The following is a 17,128-nucleotide window of genomic DNA, read 5'->3' as shown; positions in this document are numbered from 1 at the left end:
CTAATGCTAACGGATAGCAATGAGTTATCCTATCAGTTTATTAAAAACGTGATGAAGAAAGTAAATCTATGGGGATTGATTGGAACAAAGTCAATGGCATGGGATCCATTGGAGAAATATTTGGATTACTGGATTTGATCAGTTGTAGGACATTATATGTGTCCAGGGGATTGTGAACAACAGGACAAGGTCTAGTGGAAGGAGTGGTGACACAGGGAAAAGACAGGCATATTCTATTCACTTTCTCTTCAAAAGAAGGTGACAAAATCCTCAGGGGTAAGATAAGAGGGTGGAGGAGGAAGAGGAGAGTTGAGGAGATTGCATGGATCAGATGCTGATGCTTCCAGTTTCCCTCTGTAGAAACGAATCTTTGCAGCAGTAACTTCAAGTGAGAACTAACAAAGGAAATATTGTTAGGAGTGAAGAATTGAGTCAAGCTCAGATTTCTTCCACCTTCCCTCTGCCATCCTTAGCTCTTGCCAGTTGCTGTGCAGGACACCTGCACCAGGGGAGTATCTTGCTTTGCTGAAGGAGAGAGAACACAAAATTACAGATGAGACTTTAGAAAGGAAAACATCTGTAGCTGTGTCCAGGGACAGAGAAGATAGTGAGGCAGGATTAGAAAAGGTGGTCATGATAGTTGAAGTGAAAGACAAGGGAGGAATGGTGTGGAGGTTATATCAAGCAGGAGAGCATGAAGCAGTGGTATAGACAGGAGTAAAAGGGAGGGAGAGTGTGAAAGATAGAAAGTGGTGATCAGAGCAGTGAAGGGGAATTACTGTAACATCCAAAGCAGAGGAAGTTCTGCTGAATAGAAGGTCCAGAACATTGCCTGCTCTGAGTCTGGTTGAGGGTAACATCAAAGGATGATATTAAGAAGTGCAAGGCTGAGGACAGGGCTGCTGGAGTCATACAGCTCTTTGAAGTCTCCATCAAGGCCACAAAGTGCAATAAATGGAAGGATGCCAGGGCTGAAATGAAACCTGTCTTCTGCACTGTGGATAGGCAATTCCAGAGCTCACCTGCTACCCTGGGCTAAGATTCTGATTACAATTAAGCACTAGGCTCCACAAGACAGCCTTGTATCCAACAGAGTCTAAGCTAAAGAAAGTCTTAACTCAGAGCCTACCTCTGGTAATGCATGTTAACTCATTTGAGTGCCACAACATTAAAATAGAGGCAGCATTAATACAATTTAGTAATGTAAGTTAGTCATTACATTTCTTCAACAGTTTTGGTGTTGTTTTGTGGTTAAGAGCATTAAGTTAGCAAGCTACAGGTTAACATTCAGCAATTTGGTCCTTGACACAAAGGCAGCTAGCTAGTTAGCTGTTACTGATGTCTTGATATAAAGCCAGCAAGCTTCAACTCTTGCTAATGCCTTACCTTGGTCGTGTCCAAGCCAAAGCTGACAGACACTGACATTCTGGTCTATTCTTGCCCATGTGGTCACAGCATTCATTTTCCAAAATCGTTTTAGGTGTTTAATAGCTGTTGTGACACCCTCTGACAGCATTACTTTTGTGCTTCTGATGCAGCTGGCATTGTAAACACTTTCTCGGCAAATTACCAAAGTGTTAGGCGGACAATTAGCCCAGAGGAACTATTGTGATGTCGTGGCAACTGCCGTTTAGAATCGAGCTGCTCCTAGCATTAAACGGAAAAGTGCGTTCAAGCTTGTAAGGCCATTCTCACGTTTTATTTCCCCAAATAATTTTCGGAGCATGATGAAATTGGTTCAAATAGGTGCAAAATACTTAAAAATATTCTTCAAATTTTGCGTAGACCAAGTTGCAGTGCCTTTTTAATCGGGTGGGGTTTATATACACTGCTGATTGGGTAACATCTCTGGACACCCATCAAACAACATAAAACGTACCTTGCCCACCATTTCTCACCATGTTGACCAAACATGTTGTTCAAGCTGGAAACTGTAGCAAAACGTTGGCAAAGTTTTGAGATCGAAGCTAATACTGGTTAGGCCTAGAGAACTTGGGAGGCAAAGGAAAACAGCGGTTAATACATTTCTTCTCAGGGTATATTAGGACTACCAAAATAACAAAATTGTGTTGAATTTATTCATATAATCATTGCCCAACAATAAATTTAATTACCATTTTTTTACTCTAGTTATTATTATTATTATTATTATTATTAGTATTATTATTATTATTATTATTATTATTATTATATTCTCAACAATCCTAGGAACTTGTATGTTGATAATCATTAACCAAATTCAGGTTTGGAAAAAAACAAATCAAATGGGGCTGAAAGCTGCAAAAACTTCCCTTCTCTGCCAGATCAGTATGCGTGTAATCGTGCAACATGTATGTGCAACACAAACAAAACAAAAACAGCATTCAGTGTTTTAATTTTTTATTTTATTCAATCAGGAATGTCTATGGTCACTGCAACGAAACTGAAGCTACTTTTTCGCCATCTCATGCGAAGTTTTCATTCCACTATAAATTGTGTATCAGTTAGCGGGCACCTCTAGATGCGCCAAAATGGAACTGCTGCGCTATTTAAGTTGGAATGGGCCAGCCTCAGTCTCGTTTAATTAAAGAGTGTTGGCTTCATGTTAATATCACACATTTCTCCTATAAAATGGGTTTTTCGTTCTTTTGTTTATGTATAAACAGTATTTGGTTGAGTATTTCAGTGCGAATTGTAATTAATCTATTTCATTACAGTATCTCATCTTATGTCATTTGTTATGTATATGTGTAACTGTTAAATTTGATGTTGCCACTACCTCGCCCGTTTGTAAGCCGCGAACTGACTAAAACGTACAAATTGACTACGTTGCTGATTCATTGTGTATTAGCTGAGTTTGTGTCTGTTTATCAGTGCGTGGGAGTTTGAGGGACCTGATGAATTTTAGAAAGAAACTGCTGCACAATCTGGCTGTGAGTGCCCGCATCCTGCGGTACCTTCTTCCAGATAGCATAGGGCGGGGGAACCGTACGTTCACATGTACGACATGCTGGAACAAAAGACATTTTTTGGCATCTTCTTTTCTTTTGTGGAGTGAAGGAAACTCGAGTAGCCACATACTGTGACAGAATTCAAACAAGCATGGGAATTGTAAATAAGAAGCTGTGATTGGGAATACTTGAAACCTCCAAAAATGGAAGCTAACATCAGTACGGTCACCAAGCAGTAAACTTGAGGGTTTAAATGGGCTCAGAAAACGAGTTTTAGCCAGAAGATAGAGGCTTTATTCAGGGCATTGAGTTCACATGGGAAGTCTTGACGTTATGAATGTAAGAGCATATCAAAAGTGAAAACAATAAAATGTCTGTCTAAATACGTGTAGGTGGTGCATTCATTCTGAGGCTTATGAGGCCTACAGTCTTCTTTACCAAAAGTCTGTGATAGACCAAAAACACGCTGCAAGATTTCATCATGACGTTTTGCATAACCACGCCTCCTGTGCCAAATTCACACCCACACTGAAAGGGCATCATACAGAGGTGGCTACTTAAAGCACTGTGGTTCAGCCAGCCTTCAGAGGCCTGGGAGCCACCTAGTGCACCATGCAGCTCACTTCAAGTCTCATGTTTGTTACAATGATGTTTATAACTGGGCTCAGCCCAGCATCTTGTAAAGGTGACCTTGTCAGCTGCAGCTTGTGGACTGATCCTCAGTTGCCTGGTCTTTCTATGAATGGAGACTTTATAATCGGGGGAATTTTTTCTATTCATTTCTACACGAGATCAGAGCAGAACACCTACACCAGACAGCCACTCCAGCTACAGTGCTCGGGGAGGTCTGACAGCACAGCCAGCAGGGCGCTTCTTTAGAATTACAAAGTTATAATTATGATATGACTGTTTGTGCCGGCATGAGTTAGTTGTATTTGTGAAATGCTTTATAATGGAAATATAAGAAATCCTTGAAAAATTTTACTGTTGTCTTTAAACAGCATGGATTTAAGGGAGCTACGCTTCGCCCGCGCCATGGAGTTCACCATCCACGAGATCAACAACAGAACAGATCTCCTGCCGGGAATCATCTTAGGATACCAGATATACGATTCGTGCACTTCTGTTCCAATGGCAATCAAAGTGGGATTTCAGTTTGCAAACGGTTTGGAGCCAGTTTTCAACGACACTAATTCCTGTGTAAAATCTGCTGGTGCGGCTGTACCTGCTATCCTTGGAGAGTCTTCTTCCACCCCCTCCATTAGTATGGCCAGAATGCTGGGTCTTTTTAGTATTCCACAGGTAAATATCTGCTTTATTTTGTACCAGCTAAAAAGTCGTATTTCTAATGCTTTCTCACTGGGAAATCTGCATAACTTTTAGTTAATGACTGTTAAATGACGCCTATTTAGAATAAGAGCAAAAGAGGCAGTGTAAAAACGAAAAAGCAAGATACAGATGCGATTTATTTAATGGATCTTTTGTATTTATTACAATGTATATCAGGTGAGTCACTTCGCAACCTGCGCATGTCTGAGCGATAAGCGTGAGTTTCCTGCCTTCTTCAGGACTATACCAAGTGACCACCACCAAGCAGCCGCACTGGCAAAAATGGTGAAGTATTTCGGCTGGACATGGATTGGGGCAGTGCGCAGCGACTCAGACTATGGGAATTATGGAATGGCGTCGTTTCTAAAGGCTGCGCAGGAGGAGGGAATCTGTGTGGAATACTCCGAGTCCTACTACAGAACACAACCGCGCAGTAAACTGGAGAGAGTGGCGAACGTCATCCGGAGATCAACAGCCCGGGTAATAGTAGCGTTTCTCGCCGCAGGTGAAATGAGGTTACTGTTGGAGGAGCTGACAAAACAGCCACCGCCTCCCCTTCAGTGGATCGGCAGCGAGACGTGGATCACCGATCCAGGTTTCCTAAAATATAACATGTGCGCTGGGGCGATAGGATTTAGTATCCCCCGCTCGGTGATTCCAGGTCTCCGTGAATATCTTCTGGATCTCTCTCCAGCACAAGCACTGAAATCTTCTCTGCTGACGGAGTTTTGGGAGAGCTCGTTCAGCTGTAGCCTAAAAGGCTCCTCAGAGGGCGCGCGGGAATGTGACGGCAGTGAGGATATCCGCGCGCTGCAGAATACATATACAGACACGTCGCAGCTGCGCGTGACTAACATGGTGTATAAAGCTACGTATGCCATAGCACATGCCATCCACGGTGTTATCTGTAATGACACGCAGTGCGACAAGAGCGCTAAATTCACATCACGGCAGGTATCAAAATATTTAATTTAAGCCCACATTTTGTCAGATCTCTAAAATAAGCTTGCCTGGTTTGTGTATTACTTATGCATATTAATATATTGATACCGATGATCATGTTATGCACTACTCAATCACGTTTTCTATACTAGATGCAAGTTGAGAAATGTAATTCTGTGACCAGAACCGTGTCCCTCTGCAGATACTCGACCAGCTCAAGAGAGTGAACTGCACAACAAAGAATGGTTATCAAGTCTCATTTGATTCCAATGGTGATCCTGTGGCCGTCTACGACCTCATAAACTGGCAGGTTAACAAAGATGGTAGGTTGGATTTTGTGACTGTGGGACACTACGACTCATCCAGACCAAGAGGCCAGGAGTTCAGTATGAGCAGAGCTATCAGCTGGGTGTTGGGACAGAAAGAGGTACAGTATAATTCCTTCCACTCTTTAAGGGCCTGTCATGGAAAACCACAATTTTCTTGCTTTTCTCTTTGAAAGTAAGAGTCTGATGTGGTTTATAAACTTTTTTTTTCCAAAGTACCGCTCTGTGCAAATGGTTCAAATATCAATACTGCAAAAACAGCCTGTTTTGTGAAGCAACATATTTACATATTACCTCCTGTTCGGCATACAGCAAATTCTCTGCAAAATTTACACTTCACAGTTATGGCTATTTCATCACTCAGCCAGTCAAAACCGAACTTTTCTGTATCAGCCTTAATACACTATCGAAAAAAGTGCTGTTAAATTGTAAGGAATAAAGAAAGGTTATAAAATAGTGACATGCAAGTATATTTTGTGCTTTTGGTACCTCATAAGTGGTTCTCAGCATGGGAAAAACAAAACAAAAAAATAGGATAGAGGTTTTTAAACTCAAACTCTAGGGGCACAGGAATGGACCATGTAATGATTTCTGATTATAGATGTCTAAGTAAATACATAACTCTTTCTTTGATGCCCTTCATAGGTTCCAAGATCCGTGTGCAGTGAGTGCTGTCCTCCAGGAACCAGGAAGGCTGTTCAGAAAGGAAAGCCAGTCTGCTGCTATGACTGTATACCATGTGCAGAAGGAGAGATCAGCAACAGGACAGGTTGTGTATCATAATACAGTGCAGAATAAAAAAATTTAGCACCCTCATCTTTTGCCTTTGTTCTCAGTTTGTCTCAGGGACATCTCTAGAGGTTTATGGATGGGAGGCTAAGCCTGTATTGGGAGTGCTAATTTTTAATGGCCCCAAAATGTTTGTAATGAACATTTAGAGGAGTGATAATAACCAGAAAATGCATACAAATGTGAACAAACTGGTGAACTCTTTTTGTAGATTTGCTCCTTCAGCTCTGTTAGTCTCCTTCAGCTTTTTTCTCTCTCTCTCCTCACCATGTCTGAGTCATGTCTCATGTCTCTGGCATGCAGGTCCAAGTGAAGACCTTGGTTTCAGATTTGCAAGTCAGAATATCTGGCATGTGATGTGTGAGCTGTGTGCTAGCTTTCAATTCCACATTATTTTGCCTCTTTCCTTTAAACACTGCATTTACTATATGTAGCACTTTGTTCTGTCCATCAGAATAAAGATTTTTCATAATTATTTTAAGCTGTATCTAAGCTTACATGAGAACAACTAAAGAACAGCATTGCAGTAATTGGTATGCATGGCCATAGCAAAATTAAATGGAAAAGTCAGACACAAAAAGTTTTATTCATTTAGTACATCAAGGTTGACACTTGTAATTTATACATTTTTGTTTCTTAGACCAAAATTTAATCAGTCAGTGTCAAATCATTAGTCATTTTAAGGCGAATCAGAGTTGAGTCACGAGTAAATTCACATTAGTTGAAGTCAGTAACTCCAGTCCCCATCTCTAATCTGCAAACTTGTATCTGTTCTGAACGACGAAAGAACAAATTCTCTTTATTCGTTTGTGCAACTGTAATGTACTCTATAAAGGCAATGCCACTCACTTTGTAGGGTTGTGTCAACTGGCTCTGACTTTATTTTTCTGACCTCTTAGACTCTTTGGACTGTAGGTACTGCCCTCCTGAGTTCTGGCCCAACACCAAGCGAGACAGCTGCCTCCCTAAGCCTGTGGAGTTTCTGTCCTGGGATGACAATCTGAGCATCATCCTGACAGTGTTCTCCATTACTGGGGCCTTCATTGCTCTAAGTGTTGCTGCTGTCTTTTACAAACACAGAAATTCTCCAATCGTCCGAGCCAACAACTCAGAGCTAAGCTTCCTGCTGCTATTCTCACTGACTTTGTGTTTCCTCTGCTCACTTACTTTCATTGGTCGGCCCACTCAGTGGTCCTGTATGCTGCGCCACACAGCGTTTGGGATCACCTTCGTCCTCTGCATCTCCTGTGTTCTGGGGAAGACAATAGTGGTGTTAATGGCCTTCAGAGCTACACTTCCAGGCAGTAATGCTATGAAATGGTTTGGGCCTCCACAGCAGAGACTCAGTGTTCTCACCTTCACTCTCATACAGGTCCTTATTTGTGTTCTTTGGTTAAAAATATCTCCTCCTTCTCCTTTCAGAAACATAAAACAATACAAGGAAAGGATAATCCTGGAATGTGGATTAGGTTCAAATACAGGTTTCTGGGCTGTGCTGGGTTATATAGGATTTCTGGCTCTTCTGTGTTTTATTTTGGCTTTTCTTGCACGGAAGCTGCCTGATAACTTTAATGAAGCCAAGTTCATCACATTCAGCATGCTCATATTCTGTGCAGTCTGGGTTACCTTTATCCCAGCTTATGTCAGCTCTCCTGGAAAGTTCACTGTAGCTGTGGAGATATTTGCTATTCTGGCCTCAAGCTTTGGTTTGATTATTTGTATTTTTGTCCCCAAGTGTTTTATAATTGTTTTTAGGCCAGATCAGAATACCAAGAAACACCTTATGGGTAAAGTATCCTCCAAGGCTCTTTGAGACCCTGAAGTCAGTAGTAAAAGTACCCTGAAGGCCTTATCCAAGACATTGTCTAAAGTTATAAATCATGAATGTTAGAAATGATACCAACCTCATGAACACACAATTGTGACAAACTGTCTCTTATGCATATGTATAATATGTATAATTTCAGCAACATTTGTGAGCTGTATTCTAATGTATAATCACTGAAACCTAAATTTAATTTAAAGATAGTTAGGCAATCTTTTTATATCAACATGAATTAACTTTATATAATCTACTGTAATCTCAGCCTACTATAATCCACACCTACATCCTATTATGATGTCATCACTATCTCTATGTAAGTAGTTCTATACTATACTTTGTTAAACATTTGCTAATAGCATCATTTATCCCTGTTCCTTTCCTTTCTTTTCTGTTTTTTTATATGTTCTTTCATTTTTCCAGTAATTGAACAATGGATATTAAACAAACACTGTCTACATGTTTATTTGACCTACCTACCTGCTATAAGAAGTCAATAAATTAAAAGCTGTGCATTTACATTGGAATTCTTCAGAATTATGTGCATTATAGAAATCCCCAAGGCTTTTCACTAAACCTCCCACTCTCTGCCTATTCATTAGTTCAGATATGCTTAGGTCACTTAGTAGTTTGGGAAAATAAAAGCAAAAGTAACATTTTTGAATCAGTATCTAAAGTAGTAGAATAAGTCCCCAGCCACTGTAAAACCTCTGAAGAGTTAATAAATTACAAACAGAAAAATTATAACAAAAAAATCATTACATACTACATTAATATATCACATAATAATTTAATGATAGTTTATTTCAATAAATGTTTATGTGCTCTAAAATAATAAAAAAAGTAACCAAAATTTAATATGAAACCAGACAATTCAGACTGAAATATTAATCTTTGGCTTACATCAGTTGTGCAGTGTAAAAAATGATGCAATTTTTAAACTTAAAAAAGTAGTCAGGTGAGATTCAAATTTTGAGTTAGATGAATTTGTAATATTAAGAAAGAAAAATAAATAGTTTTTTACATTGGTTAACATACTGTATTGCAAGTTCAAGTGAAATGAAGATTCAATTAATATTTCAACTGGACTTTTCAGCATCATTTTGTACACTGTATAAACCTTAAGTTACTAAAATTATAAACATTTAAAATTTTGTTTTATTTTTTCAAGAGTTACATAAAATTTTTAGCTTAATTTTCATGGAAATCCTTCACGTTATCTGTCAAACTTTACTTGGAGAAGAAAACCCAATGGTAAAATATCAGAATGTCATGCTGTGCATCAATTATTTTGTGGTACTCTGTGTTGGGCTGTAGGGGTATAATTTGTAGTATTATGGCTAGAAGTGACCTGTGTACTTTCTTAACTGTTTCATCAGTGCTAAGCAGTGTTTCTCCCTTGCTGCCTGTTCAGAAAAGAGTATTAATCTTTAAATCACAATGTGTCCTTGTTCTTTGCTCATGCCACACTAGTGTCAGAAGTGGGATGGTGCCCCACTAGTGTACTTGAGAGGAGTTCTCATGGCAAACTCAAGGCAAATGGCAGAGAAAATGAAGTCCCGCTTAGGACTGTGTAAGAAAAAGCAGAGGAAATAACATGGTAAGATTGTGCAGTGAACCCTGGCCAGTGCCTGGTGAGGACCTGCTGGGGGAGCAGCATAGTGGCCTGGTGGCATTGACTGTGACCCTCCACAGATGCTTTGAGCAGGCGCCAACAGTGTAGATGCCCAAGGTTGAAAGTTAGGGCCCCAGTGAACATGAGCCACACATTTATTTGTGTCATTGGATGGGCAGTGGAGGAAGCTGTTGCAGCTACTGCCATTCCTAGTAACATGACGATTGCCCCAATGTGTATTGAGGAGTTCCGCCATATATGGACTGGAGGACACTATGCTTTGTTTCTGCACTGCTGTGACCTGATGGCCCAGAGTAAGGACTGGGGGCATGCGTGGCTGAGGAGCATGTTTGTTTTTACTAGGATGTTGAGCATTCCAAAACCCCTGCTGCCGAGGGCCGCGATGGAATACCACCAAACGCTACAGGGACTCTGGTTGAACCTCGGGGGGCTATGTAGCATCCTGCTATTAAGTTATTAAATTAAGTGATACTTTTTCCACAACCAGGGAAATTCCACCTTTGCATTTAACCCATTCGTTAAGTGAAACACCACATACACACTAGGGGGCACACTTGCCCGGAGTGGTGGGCAGCCCCATCCACGGCGCCCAGGGAGCAATTGGGGGTTAGGTGTCTTGCTCAAGGACACTTCAGTCATGGACAGTCGGTGCTGGGGTTCGAACCAGCAACCTTCCGGTCACAGGGCCAGTTCCCTAACCTCGACGACTGCCCCAGCTAGAATTGTGTGGGCACATGGGAGGAGCAGTCATGTGAGGAGACTCTTGAGAGTGATCATTCCAAGTAGGAGAGACATTTATTTTAAATAAGTTGTCAGCTTGTTGATGTGCACATGTATTGTTTGAGCTATTCTGTGCTGTGGCTGTGTAATATTTGGTGCAGTGTTAGTGCTTTCAATCAGGAAAAAATGTAGAAGTAATCTGCCTGCGATGGACTACCGACCTGTCCAGGGTGTATCCTGCCTTCTGCCCAATGTGCTGGGATAGGCTCCAGCACCCCCCTCCCTGACCCTGACAGAGAAGCGGCTTAGAAAATGGATGGATGGATGGATATCTCACATTACCTAACCTGCTGCACCATTTATGAAAAAATGAACAATATACATACAAATATATGAACTATATATGAACACAAGTCTATATGCTTACTATATTTAAACATATTTTTGGAACTTGTGGTGTATATTGTGTTGTGGTTATTGTGAAAAGACAGCCATACACACAAAATGACTTATGAAAAAGATCTGTGTTCCAGTTCGTCTTCATTACAAACAAATAGCAGAAGAGTCAGTATAACAATCTTTACATAACTTCATTGTTGGTGAATAGAAAGCCAACTTCAGCTCCCACATGTTTAACAAGATCCTGGAAAACTTTGAATTAAATTTAAAAATGGAGAACAGCTTGTTTCATTCTATGGCCAAATCATAGTGTTGTAAACAGGCATGTGACACCACACCTGGGCATTTTCACCTTGACCAAAGACACAAAGCCTGTGTTAAATTATCTGTGAGCAAACCCAACAGTGTACTGTTCACTCAAATCACTCAAAGGGCCCACAGTGGTCTAAATGATGAGGGCCCAGTGTAGAGAGGCCCATGGTGGGCCTGTGTCGGGCTATCTACGGGCTAGCCCTTTAGTGCATTGCCCAAACAGAAACCCTTTAGGGCCTGCTGTGGGTTCAGTGATGTGGGCCCTCTGAGAGCTGACTTACACTGGCTCAATGCAGGGTTATCTGTTGGCAGGCTCTAGTCCACACAGCCCACATATAACCCTCAGCTGACCTACAAGAGCATTATCTGATGTCTACTGAAGCTGTGTGCTATTTATGTTTATAGAATTGCAGGCAGTTCTTGCTGTAATTTCATTTTTACTTGGCTGGACTGATAGCTGCAAACTACATTACAGAATGCCTCAGAAACATTTATTGAGGCTAACTGGAAAAATGAGTACACTTTTTTTGACTTACTTATAAATGGTGACAAATGACACTGTCACAGATTCATAACCAGATCCTTCAGCCATGATGATGGTCTCATGAAAAATAAGGTGGATAAACATCGGTTTGAAAAAATATGTTGTAGGATTACTTATATAAAAAAAGTGATGACATCATGATATAGGTGTAGAATGCCAAAAGGGAAGAAGTACTGCTGTGTTTACATGATCATGAAAGATGGTCCACAGTAAACAGGATATTCCTTTTGTTTCTAATAGATCAGTGAACAGCAACATAGCAGAGTGGAAGTGTTTGTTAAGGGTTTAATCCTGCCATTTGCCATCAATCCCTGGTAGTGAAAAAAAAAGGGTTTTTACAGAGCCACTCAGTAATATACAACACAAGCTGCATTGATTTTTCTAGCTTGAATAAACAATGGACTTAACACTGTCACCATAGCTGCATGCTGACAATGGTTGTAAAGGGAACATCGTTTTCCTCAAGTGCAACATTTAAAGACAACATAAGGCTGATATTTTAGAAGATTATATAAAAAGCATACATTTAAGTTTCATAGATTCTACATTGGTGTACATTTAAAATTTATAAAATTTTTGTAAATGAAGTTTGCTGAAAGTATACATATTCACAAATATTATTTTTGCTACTGACTTCAGGGACTCAAAGAGCCTTAGAGGGCACTTTATTCATGAGATGTTTTTTAGTATTCCGTTCTGGTCTAAAAACAATTATGAAACATTTAGGAATAAAAATACAAATAATCAGTCCAAAGCTTGAAGCCAGAATAGCAAATATCTCTACAGCTACCGTGAACTTTCCAGGAGAGCTGACATAAGCTGGGATAAAGGTAACCCACACTGCACAGAATATGAGCATGCTGAATGTGATGAACTTGGCCTCATTAAAGTTATCAGGCAGCTTCCGAGCCAGAAAAGCAAAAATAAAACACAAAAGAGCCAGAAATCCTATATAACCCAGCACAGCCCAGAAACCTACAGCTGAACCTAATCCACATTCCAGTATTATCCTTTCTTTGTAGTGCTTTAGATTTTTTAAGGGGAGAGGAGGCGAAATTGTCAACCAAAGAACACAAATAAGGACCTGTATGAGAGTGAAGGCGAGAACACTGAGTCTCTGCTGTGGAGGCCCAAACCATTTCATGGCATTACTGCCTGGAAGTGTAGCTCTGAAGGCCATTAACACCACTATTGTTTTCCCCAGAACACAGGAGATGCAGAGGACGAAGGTGATCCCAAATGCTGTGTGGCGCAGCATACAGGACCACTCAGAGGGCCGACCAATGAAAGTAAGAGAGCAGAGGAAACACAGAGTCAGTGAGAAGAGCAGCAGGAAGCTCAGCTCTGAGTTGTTGGCTCGGACAATGGGAGAAGTTCTGTGTTTGTAGAAAAGAGCAGTCACGCATACAGCTATGAAGGCCCCAGCGATGGAGAACACTGTCAGGATGATGCTCAGAGTGTCATCCCAGGACAGGAACTCCACAGGCTTGGGGAGGCAGTTGTCTCGCTGGGTGTTGGGCCAGAACTCAGGAGCACAATGCAAGCAGTTCAAAGAGTCTGAGAGATTTAAAAAGCATGTTCAGAAATATGGGAATGAAAAACTGAATTATGACTCTCCCCAGTAAAACTGCCCACTGTATTCAGATATACAACCTGTCATGTTACTGATCTCTCCTTCTGCACATGGTATACAGTCATAGCAGCAGACTGGCTTTCCTTTCTGCACAGCCTTCCTGGTTCCTGGAGGACAGCTCTCACTGCACACAGATCTTGGCACCTGAAAAGATATTACACAAACACAAATCATTGACTGAGTGAGAAATTTCAGCCTATGTTACTTCTGTAAAGTTAAACAATTGAATGTGGCATCTGTTTAGACAGACAGTAAGTACACAAATGCAAGGAAACCCCCTTTGAAACTAAGGCAAGTTTAATGGGTTTCTTGTGTATGTGTGTCAGTGTGTTTTCATTGCTAGTTAGTTATACTCATGTCAGGCAATCAACAACACAAAATAGATACTTTTAGTTACTATTTTTGCTTGAGATTCCTGGTTTGATTTGATTAACTTTCTGTGAATTTTGTCAATATTTTTATTATTATTAATTTAAAATATTTGTAACCACAGTATTGTAAGCTTGTTTTTGACTATTTTTGACAACTTTGATAAGCCAGTTAATTATATGTGTTCACTCTAACAGTGAAAGAATACATGCACTGTACCTCGGTCTGTCCCCCCACCCAGCTGATAGCTCTGCTCATACTGAACTCCTGGCCCGTTGGTCTGGAGGAGTCATAGTGACCCACAGTGATGAAATCTATTGTGCCATCTTGCATAAACTGCCAGTTTATGAGGTCGTAGACGGCCGCAAGATCACCATTGGAATCAAACCAGACCTGAAAACCATTCTTTGTAGTGAAGTTCACTCTCTTGAGCTGGTCGAGTATCTGCAATGACACATAATTCGACTGTGATTAATTAATGTGTTATAAAACTATTCATGTATCACTGATGAATTTCGACATGGTGACACATTGCGAAAGTTTATGTGGGCTATTCCCCCACTGTGGTGGCGATTGGTGTCTCTGCTATTTAAAATCGAGAAAAAAGCCTCAAAGTAAATATAAATCCCAGAATAAATGACGTCTACTATTTAATTAGTCTATTCCTAAATGAACTAGTAACGACTCACTTCGATTTTTGTTTTTTTAAGTGAATTTCTTTGCAAGTTTATTCATGAAAAATTGTATAACTGGGCAGTGAATTTAGGGATAGTAAAATATGATGAGAGGCAATAAATGCATTACACATATCCCATTTAAATCAATGGTGTGTTAAAATTAGTATAAATATGCACAATAAATGTTCATTTAAAGACATCAGCATTTAGATTAAGATTAAAAAATCTTGTTCCCGATCCACCACCTGTTCCATTATTATTATTGTTATTATTATTATTATTATTATTATTATTATTATTACAATTGCGAAACAGAAACAAGTCGTTAACGGAAAAACTTGGGGGATCAATCATTAACGTTGTGGTTACTGAAAACTGTGTAGAGATACAATTTGGATAAAACACTGAAAGCTTCATGTGTCGCAAAAACACTGACATTGGTGTTACTAATTAAACAACTATGATCCACCACAATAGATGAAAAGCCCATGTAGCCAACTTCATGCAGATAGATTAATGCAATGTAGACAGCTTAAACAATAAAGTCACATTAATGCCAATTATGAGACAAGCTAGTGGCTGTTTACAAGGGTCATGTTTTTATACCTGCCATGGTGTGAATTTAGCGCTCTTGTCGCACTGCGTGTCATTACAGATAACACCGTGGATGGCATGCGCTATGGCATACGTAGCTTTATACACCAGGTTAGATGCGCGCAGCTCCGACGTGTCTGTATACGGGTTCTGCAGCGCGCGCATATCCTCACTGCCATCACATTCCCGCGCGCCCCCTGAGGAGCCTATTAGGCTACAGCTGAACGAGCTCTCCCAAAATTCCGTTAGCAGAGGAGATTTCAGTGCTTGTGCTGGAGAGAGATCCAGAAGAAACTCACGGAAACCTGGAATCACCGAGCCAGGGACGGCAAATGCTATCGCCCCAGCGCACATGTTAAAGCGCAGAAACTCTGGTTCTATAATCCACGCGTCGCTGCCGATCCACTGAAGTGGAGGCGGCGGCTGTCTCGCCAGTTCCTCTAATAGAAACTTCATGTCGCCTGGAGCAAGAAACGCTACTATTACCCGCGCTGTTGATCTCCGGATGACGTTCGCCACTCTCTCCAGTTTACTGCGCGGTTGTGTTCTGTAGTAGGACTCGGAGTACTCCACACAGATTCCCTCCTCCTGCGCAGCCTTTAGAAACGACGCCATTCCATAATTCCCATAGTCTGAGTCGCTGCGCACTGCCCCAATCCATGTCCAGCCGAAATACTTCACCATTTTTGCCAGTGCGTCCGCTTGGTGGTGGTCACTTGGTACGGTCCTGAGGAAGGCAGGATACTGACGCTTATCGCTCAGACATGCGCAGGTTGCATGGGGACTCACCTGTTATTCATTGTAACAAAGAAGATAGAAACGTTATTTGAGAACTCTTGTTTTACTCTATCGCTTATATGTGAAATATCATATAGTCATTCAGTTTATTTCAATATTGCATCTTTTGGCGCAGCTTATAATCACCTGTGGAATTCCAAAAAGACCCAGTTGTCTGGCCATACTCATTGAGGGAGTGGAAACCGAATCTCCCACGAGAGCAGGAACAGCAGCAGCTGCAGATTTTGAACAGGAATCAGTATCATTGTAAAATGGCTCCACGCCGTTTGCAAACTGAAATGCAACTTTAACAGCCATCGACACTGCAGCGCACGAGTCGTGTATCTGGTATCCTAACGTGATTCCCGGCAGGAGATCTGTTCTGTTGTTGACCTCATAGATTGTGAACTCCATGGCACGAGCGAAGTGCAGCCCCCTGAAATTCATACTGTTCAGAAACATAAATTATGAAAATTTTTAGAAACAACCAAAGTTTCTGCTGTTTTAAAGTCACTAACGTAATAAGCAGTGGATGACTGCAAAAATGTGAATAATTGATTATTAAAATTTATGTTGCATGCTCCCCCCAACTGCTCACTACACTCACAGACAGACCTCCCAGAGCACTGTGGCTGCAGTGGCTGTCTGGTGTAGGTGTTCTGTTCTGAGCTGGTGTAGAAATGAATAGAAAAAATGCCTCCGATTATATAGTCTCCATTCATTGAAAGACCAGGCATCTGAGGCTCAGCCCACAGCCTGCAGCTGACTGGGTCAGCTTTACATGCTGCTGGACTGAGTCCAGTTATACAAAGCATTGATAAAAATGTCATCAGTCTTGAAGTGAGCTGCATGGCATGCTTGCTTGTTCCACAGCTCTCTGAAAGCCAGAGTGACTGCCTTTATATAGCCAGCTTTGTATGATACACTGTGTTTCTGAGCTCAGACTCAGGAGGCGTGGTTATGTCTTTAGTAGAAACTGCAATGATGTATTGCACTGGTCTATTGAATGATGTCATGAAAATACTTATAGAGGCTGAGCTACAGTAACTGCAGGCCTCATAATCTTCAGCACTACAGGTCATAATTTAGACTTTGAATTTCAGCATATTTTATTTGGTTACATCCGGTGCCACCATATCCCCAATGCAGTTTATTTTTGCCTGATGTAAAATGACAACACGACATTTGAGAGCAACATATAAAATTTGGCATCGGACAGAAGAAAAGTCAGGTGAGGCTGTAATGTCTGCTCCAACATGCTCTTTGTTAAAGGAACAAGACAGAAAAGCCACTTGAAACGCAGATGAAATAGAAGACATGTCAATCCTA

General features: G+C 40.9%; 2 protein-coding genes across 2 annotated transcripts; one reads left to right on the top strand and one right to left on the bottom strand.

Moving 5' to 3' along the window:
- The first annotated feature begins 3,542 nt into the window (after positions 1-3,542).
- On the top strand, positions 3,543-8,129 carry LOC108434025 (extracellular calcium-sensing receptor-like). The gene is made up of 6 exons (XM_017708938.2): positions 3,543-3,775; positions 3,932-4,232; positions 4,437-5,213; positions 5,404-5,628; positions 6,173-6,296; positions 7,216-8,129. The coding sequence occupies exons 1-6, from the start codon at positions 3,543-3,545 to the stop codon at positions 8,127-8,129; spliced, it is 2,574 nt and encodes an 857-aa protein (XP_017564427.2).
- A 4,263-nt stretch (positions 8,130-12,392) lies between these two features.
- On the bottom strand, positions 12,393-16,650 carry LOC108434024 (extracellular calcium-sensing receptor-like). The gene is made up of 6 exons (XM_037540180.1): positions 16,415-16,650; positions 15,947-16,247; positions 15,035-15,811; positions 13,971-14,195; positions 13,403-13,526; positions 12,393-13,306 (listed from the first exon to the last, which is right to left on the bottom strand). The coding sequence occupies exons 1-6, from the start codon at positions 16,648-16,650 to the stop codon at positions 12,393-12,395; spliced, it is 2,577 nt and encodes an 858-aa protein (XP_037396077.1).
- Positions 16,651-17,128: the final 478 nt, after the last annotated feature.

The sequence above is a fragment of the Pygocentrus nattereri genome, chromosome 7 (genome assembly GCF_015220715.1).
Source record: "Pygocentrus nattereri isolate fPygNat1 chromosome 7, fPygNat1.pri, whole genome shotgun sequence".
Lineage (NCBI taxonomy): Eukaryota > Metazoa > Chordata > Actinopteri > Characiformes > Serrasalmidae > Pygocentrus > Pygocentrus nattereri.
The sequence above is the reverse complement of the archived record's forward strand: the minus strand, read 5'-3'. Positions and strand labels throughout refer to the sequence as shown.

Excerpts from the sequence above, each read along its gene's own strand:
- LOC108434025 (XM_017708938.2), top strand. The coding sequence starts at position 3,543 with ATGCAGCTCACTTCAAGTCTCATGTTTGTTACAATGATGTTTATAACT. Across the intron at positions 5,214-5,403 it reads CTAAATTCACATCACGGCAG|ATACTCGACCAGCTCAAGAG; the intron begins GTATCAAAATAT and ends GTCCCTCTGCAG. Across the intron at positions 5,629-6,172 it reads GGGTGTTGGGACAGAAAGAG|GTTCCAAGATCCGTGTGCAG; the intron begins GTACAGTATAAT and ends TGCCCTTCATAG.
- LOC108434024 (XM_037540180.1), bottom strand. The coding sequence starts at position 16,650 with ATGCAGCTCACTTCAAGACTGATGACATTTTTATCAATGCTTTGTATA. Across the intron at positions 15,812-15,946 it reads GTCTTTTTGGAATTCCACAG|GTGAGTCCCCATGCAACCTG; the intron begins GTGATTATAAGC and ends AATGAATAACAG. Across the intron at positions 14,196-15,034 it reads CTAAATTCACACCATGGCAG|ATACTCGACCAGCTCAAGAG; the intron begins GTATAAAAACAT and ends GTGTCATTGCAG.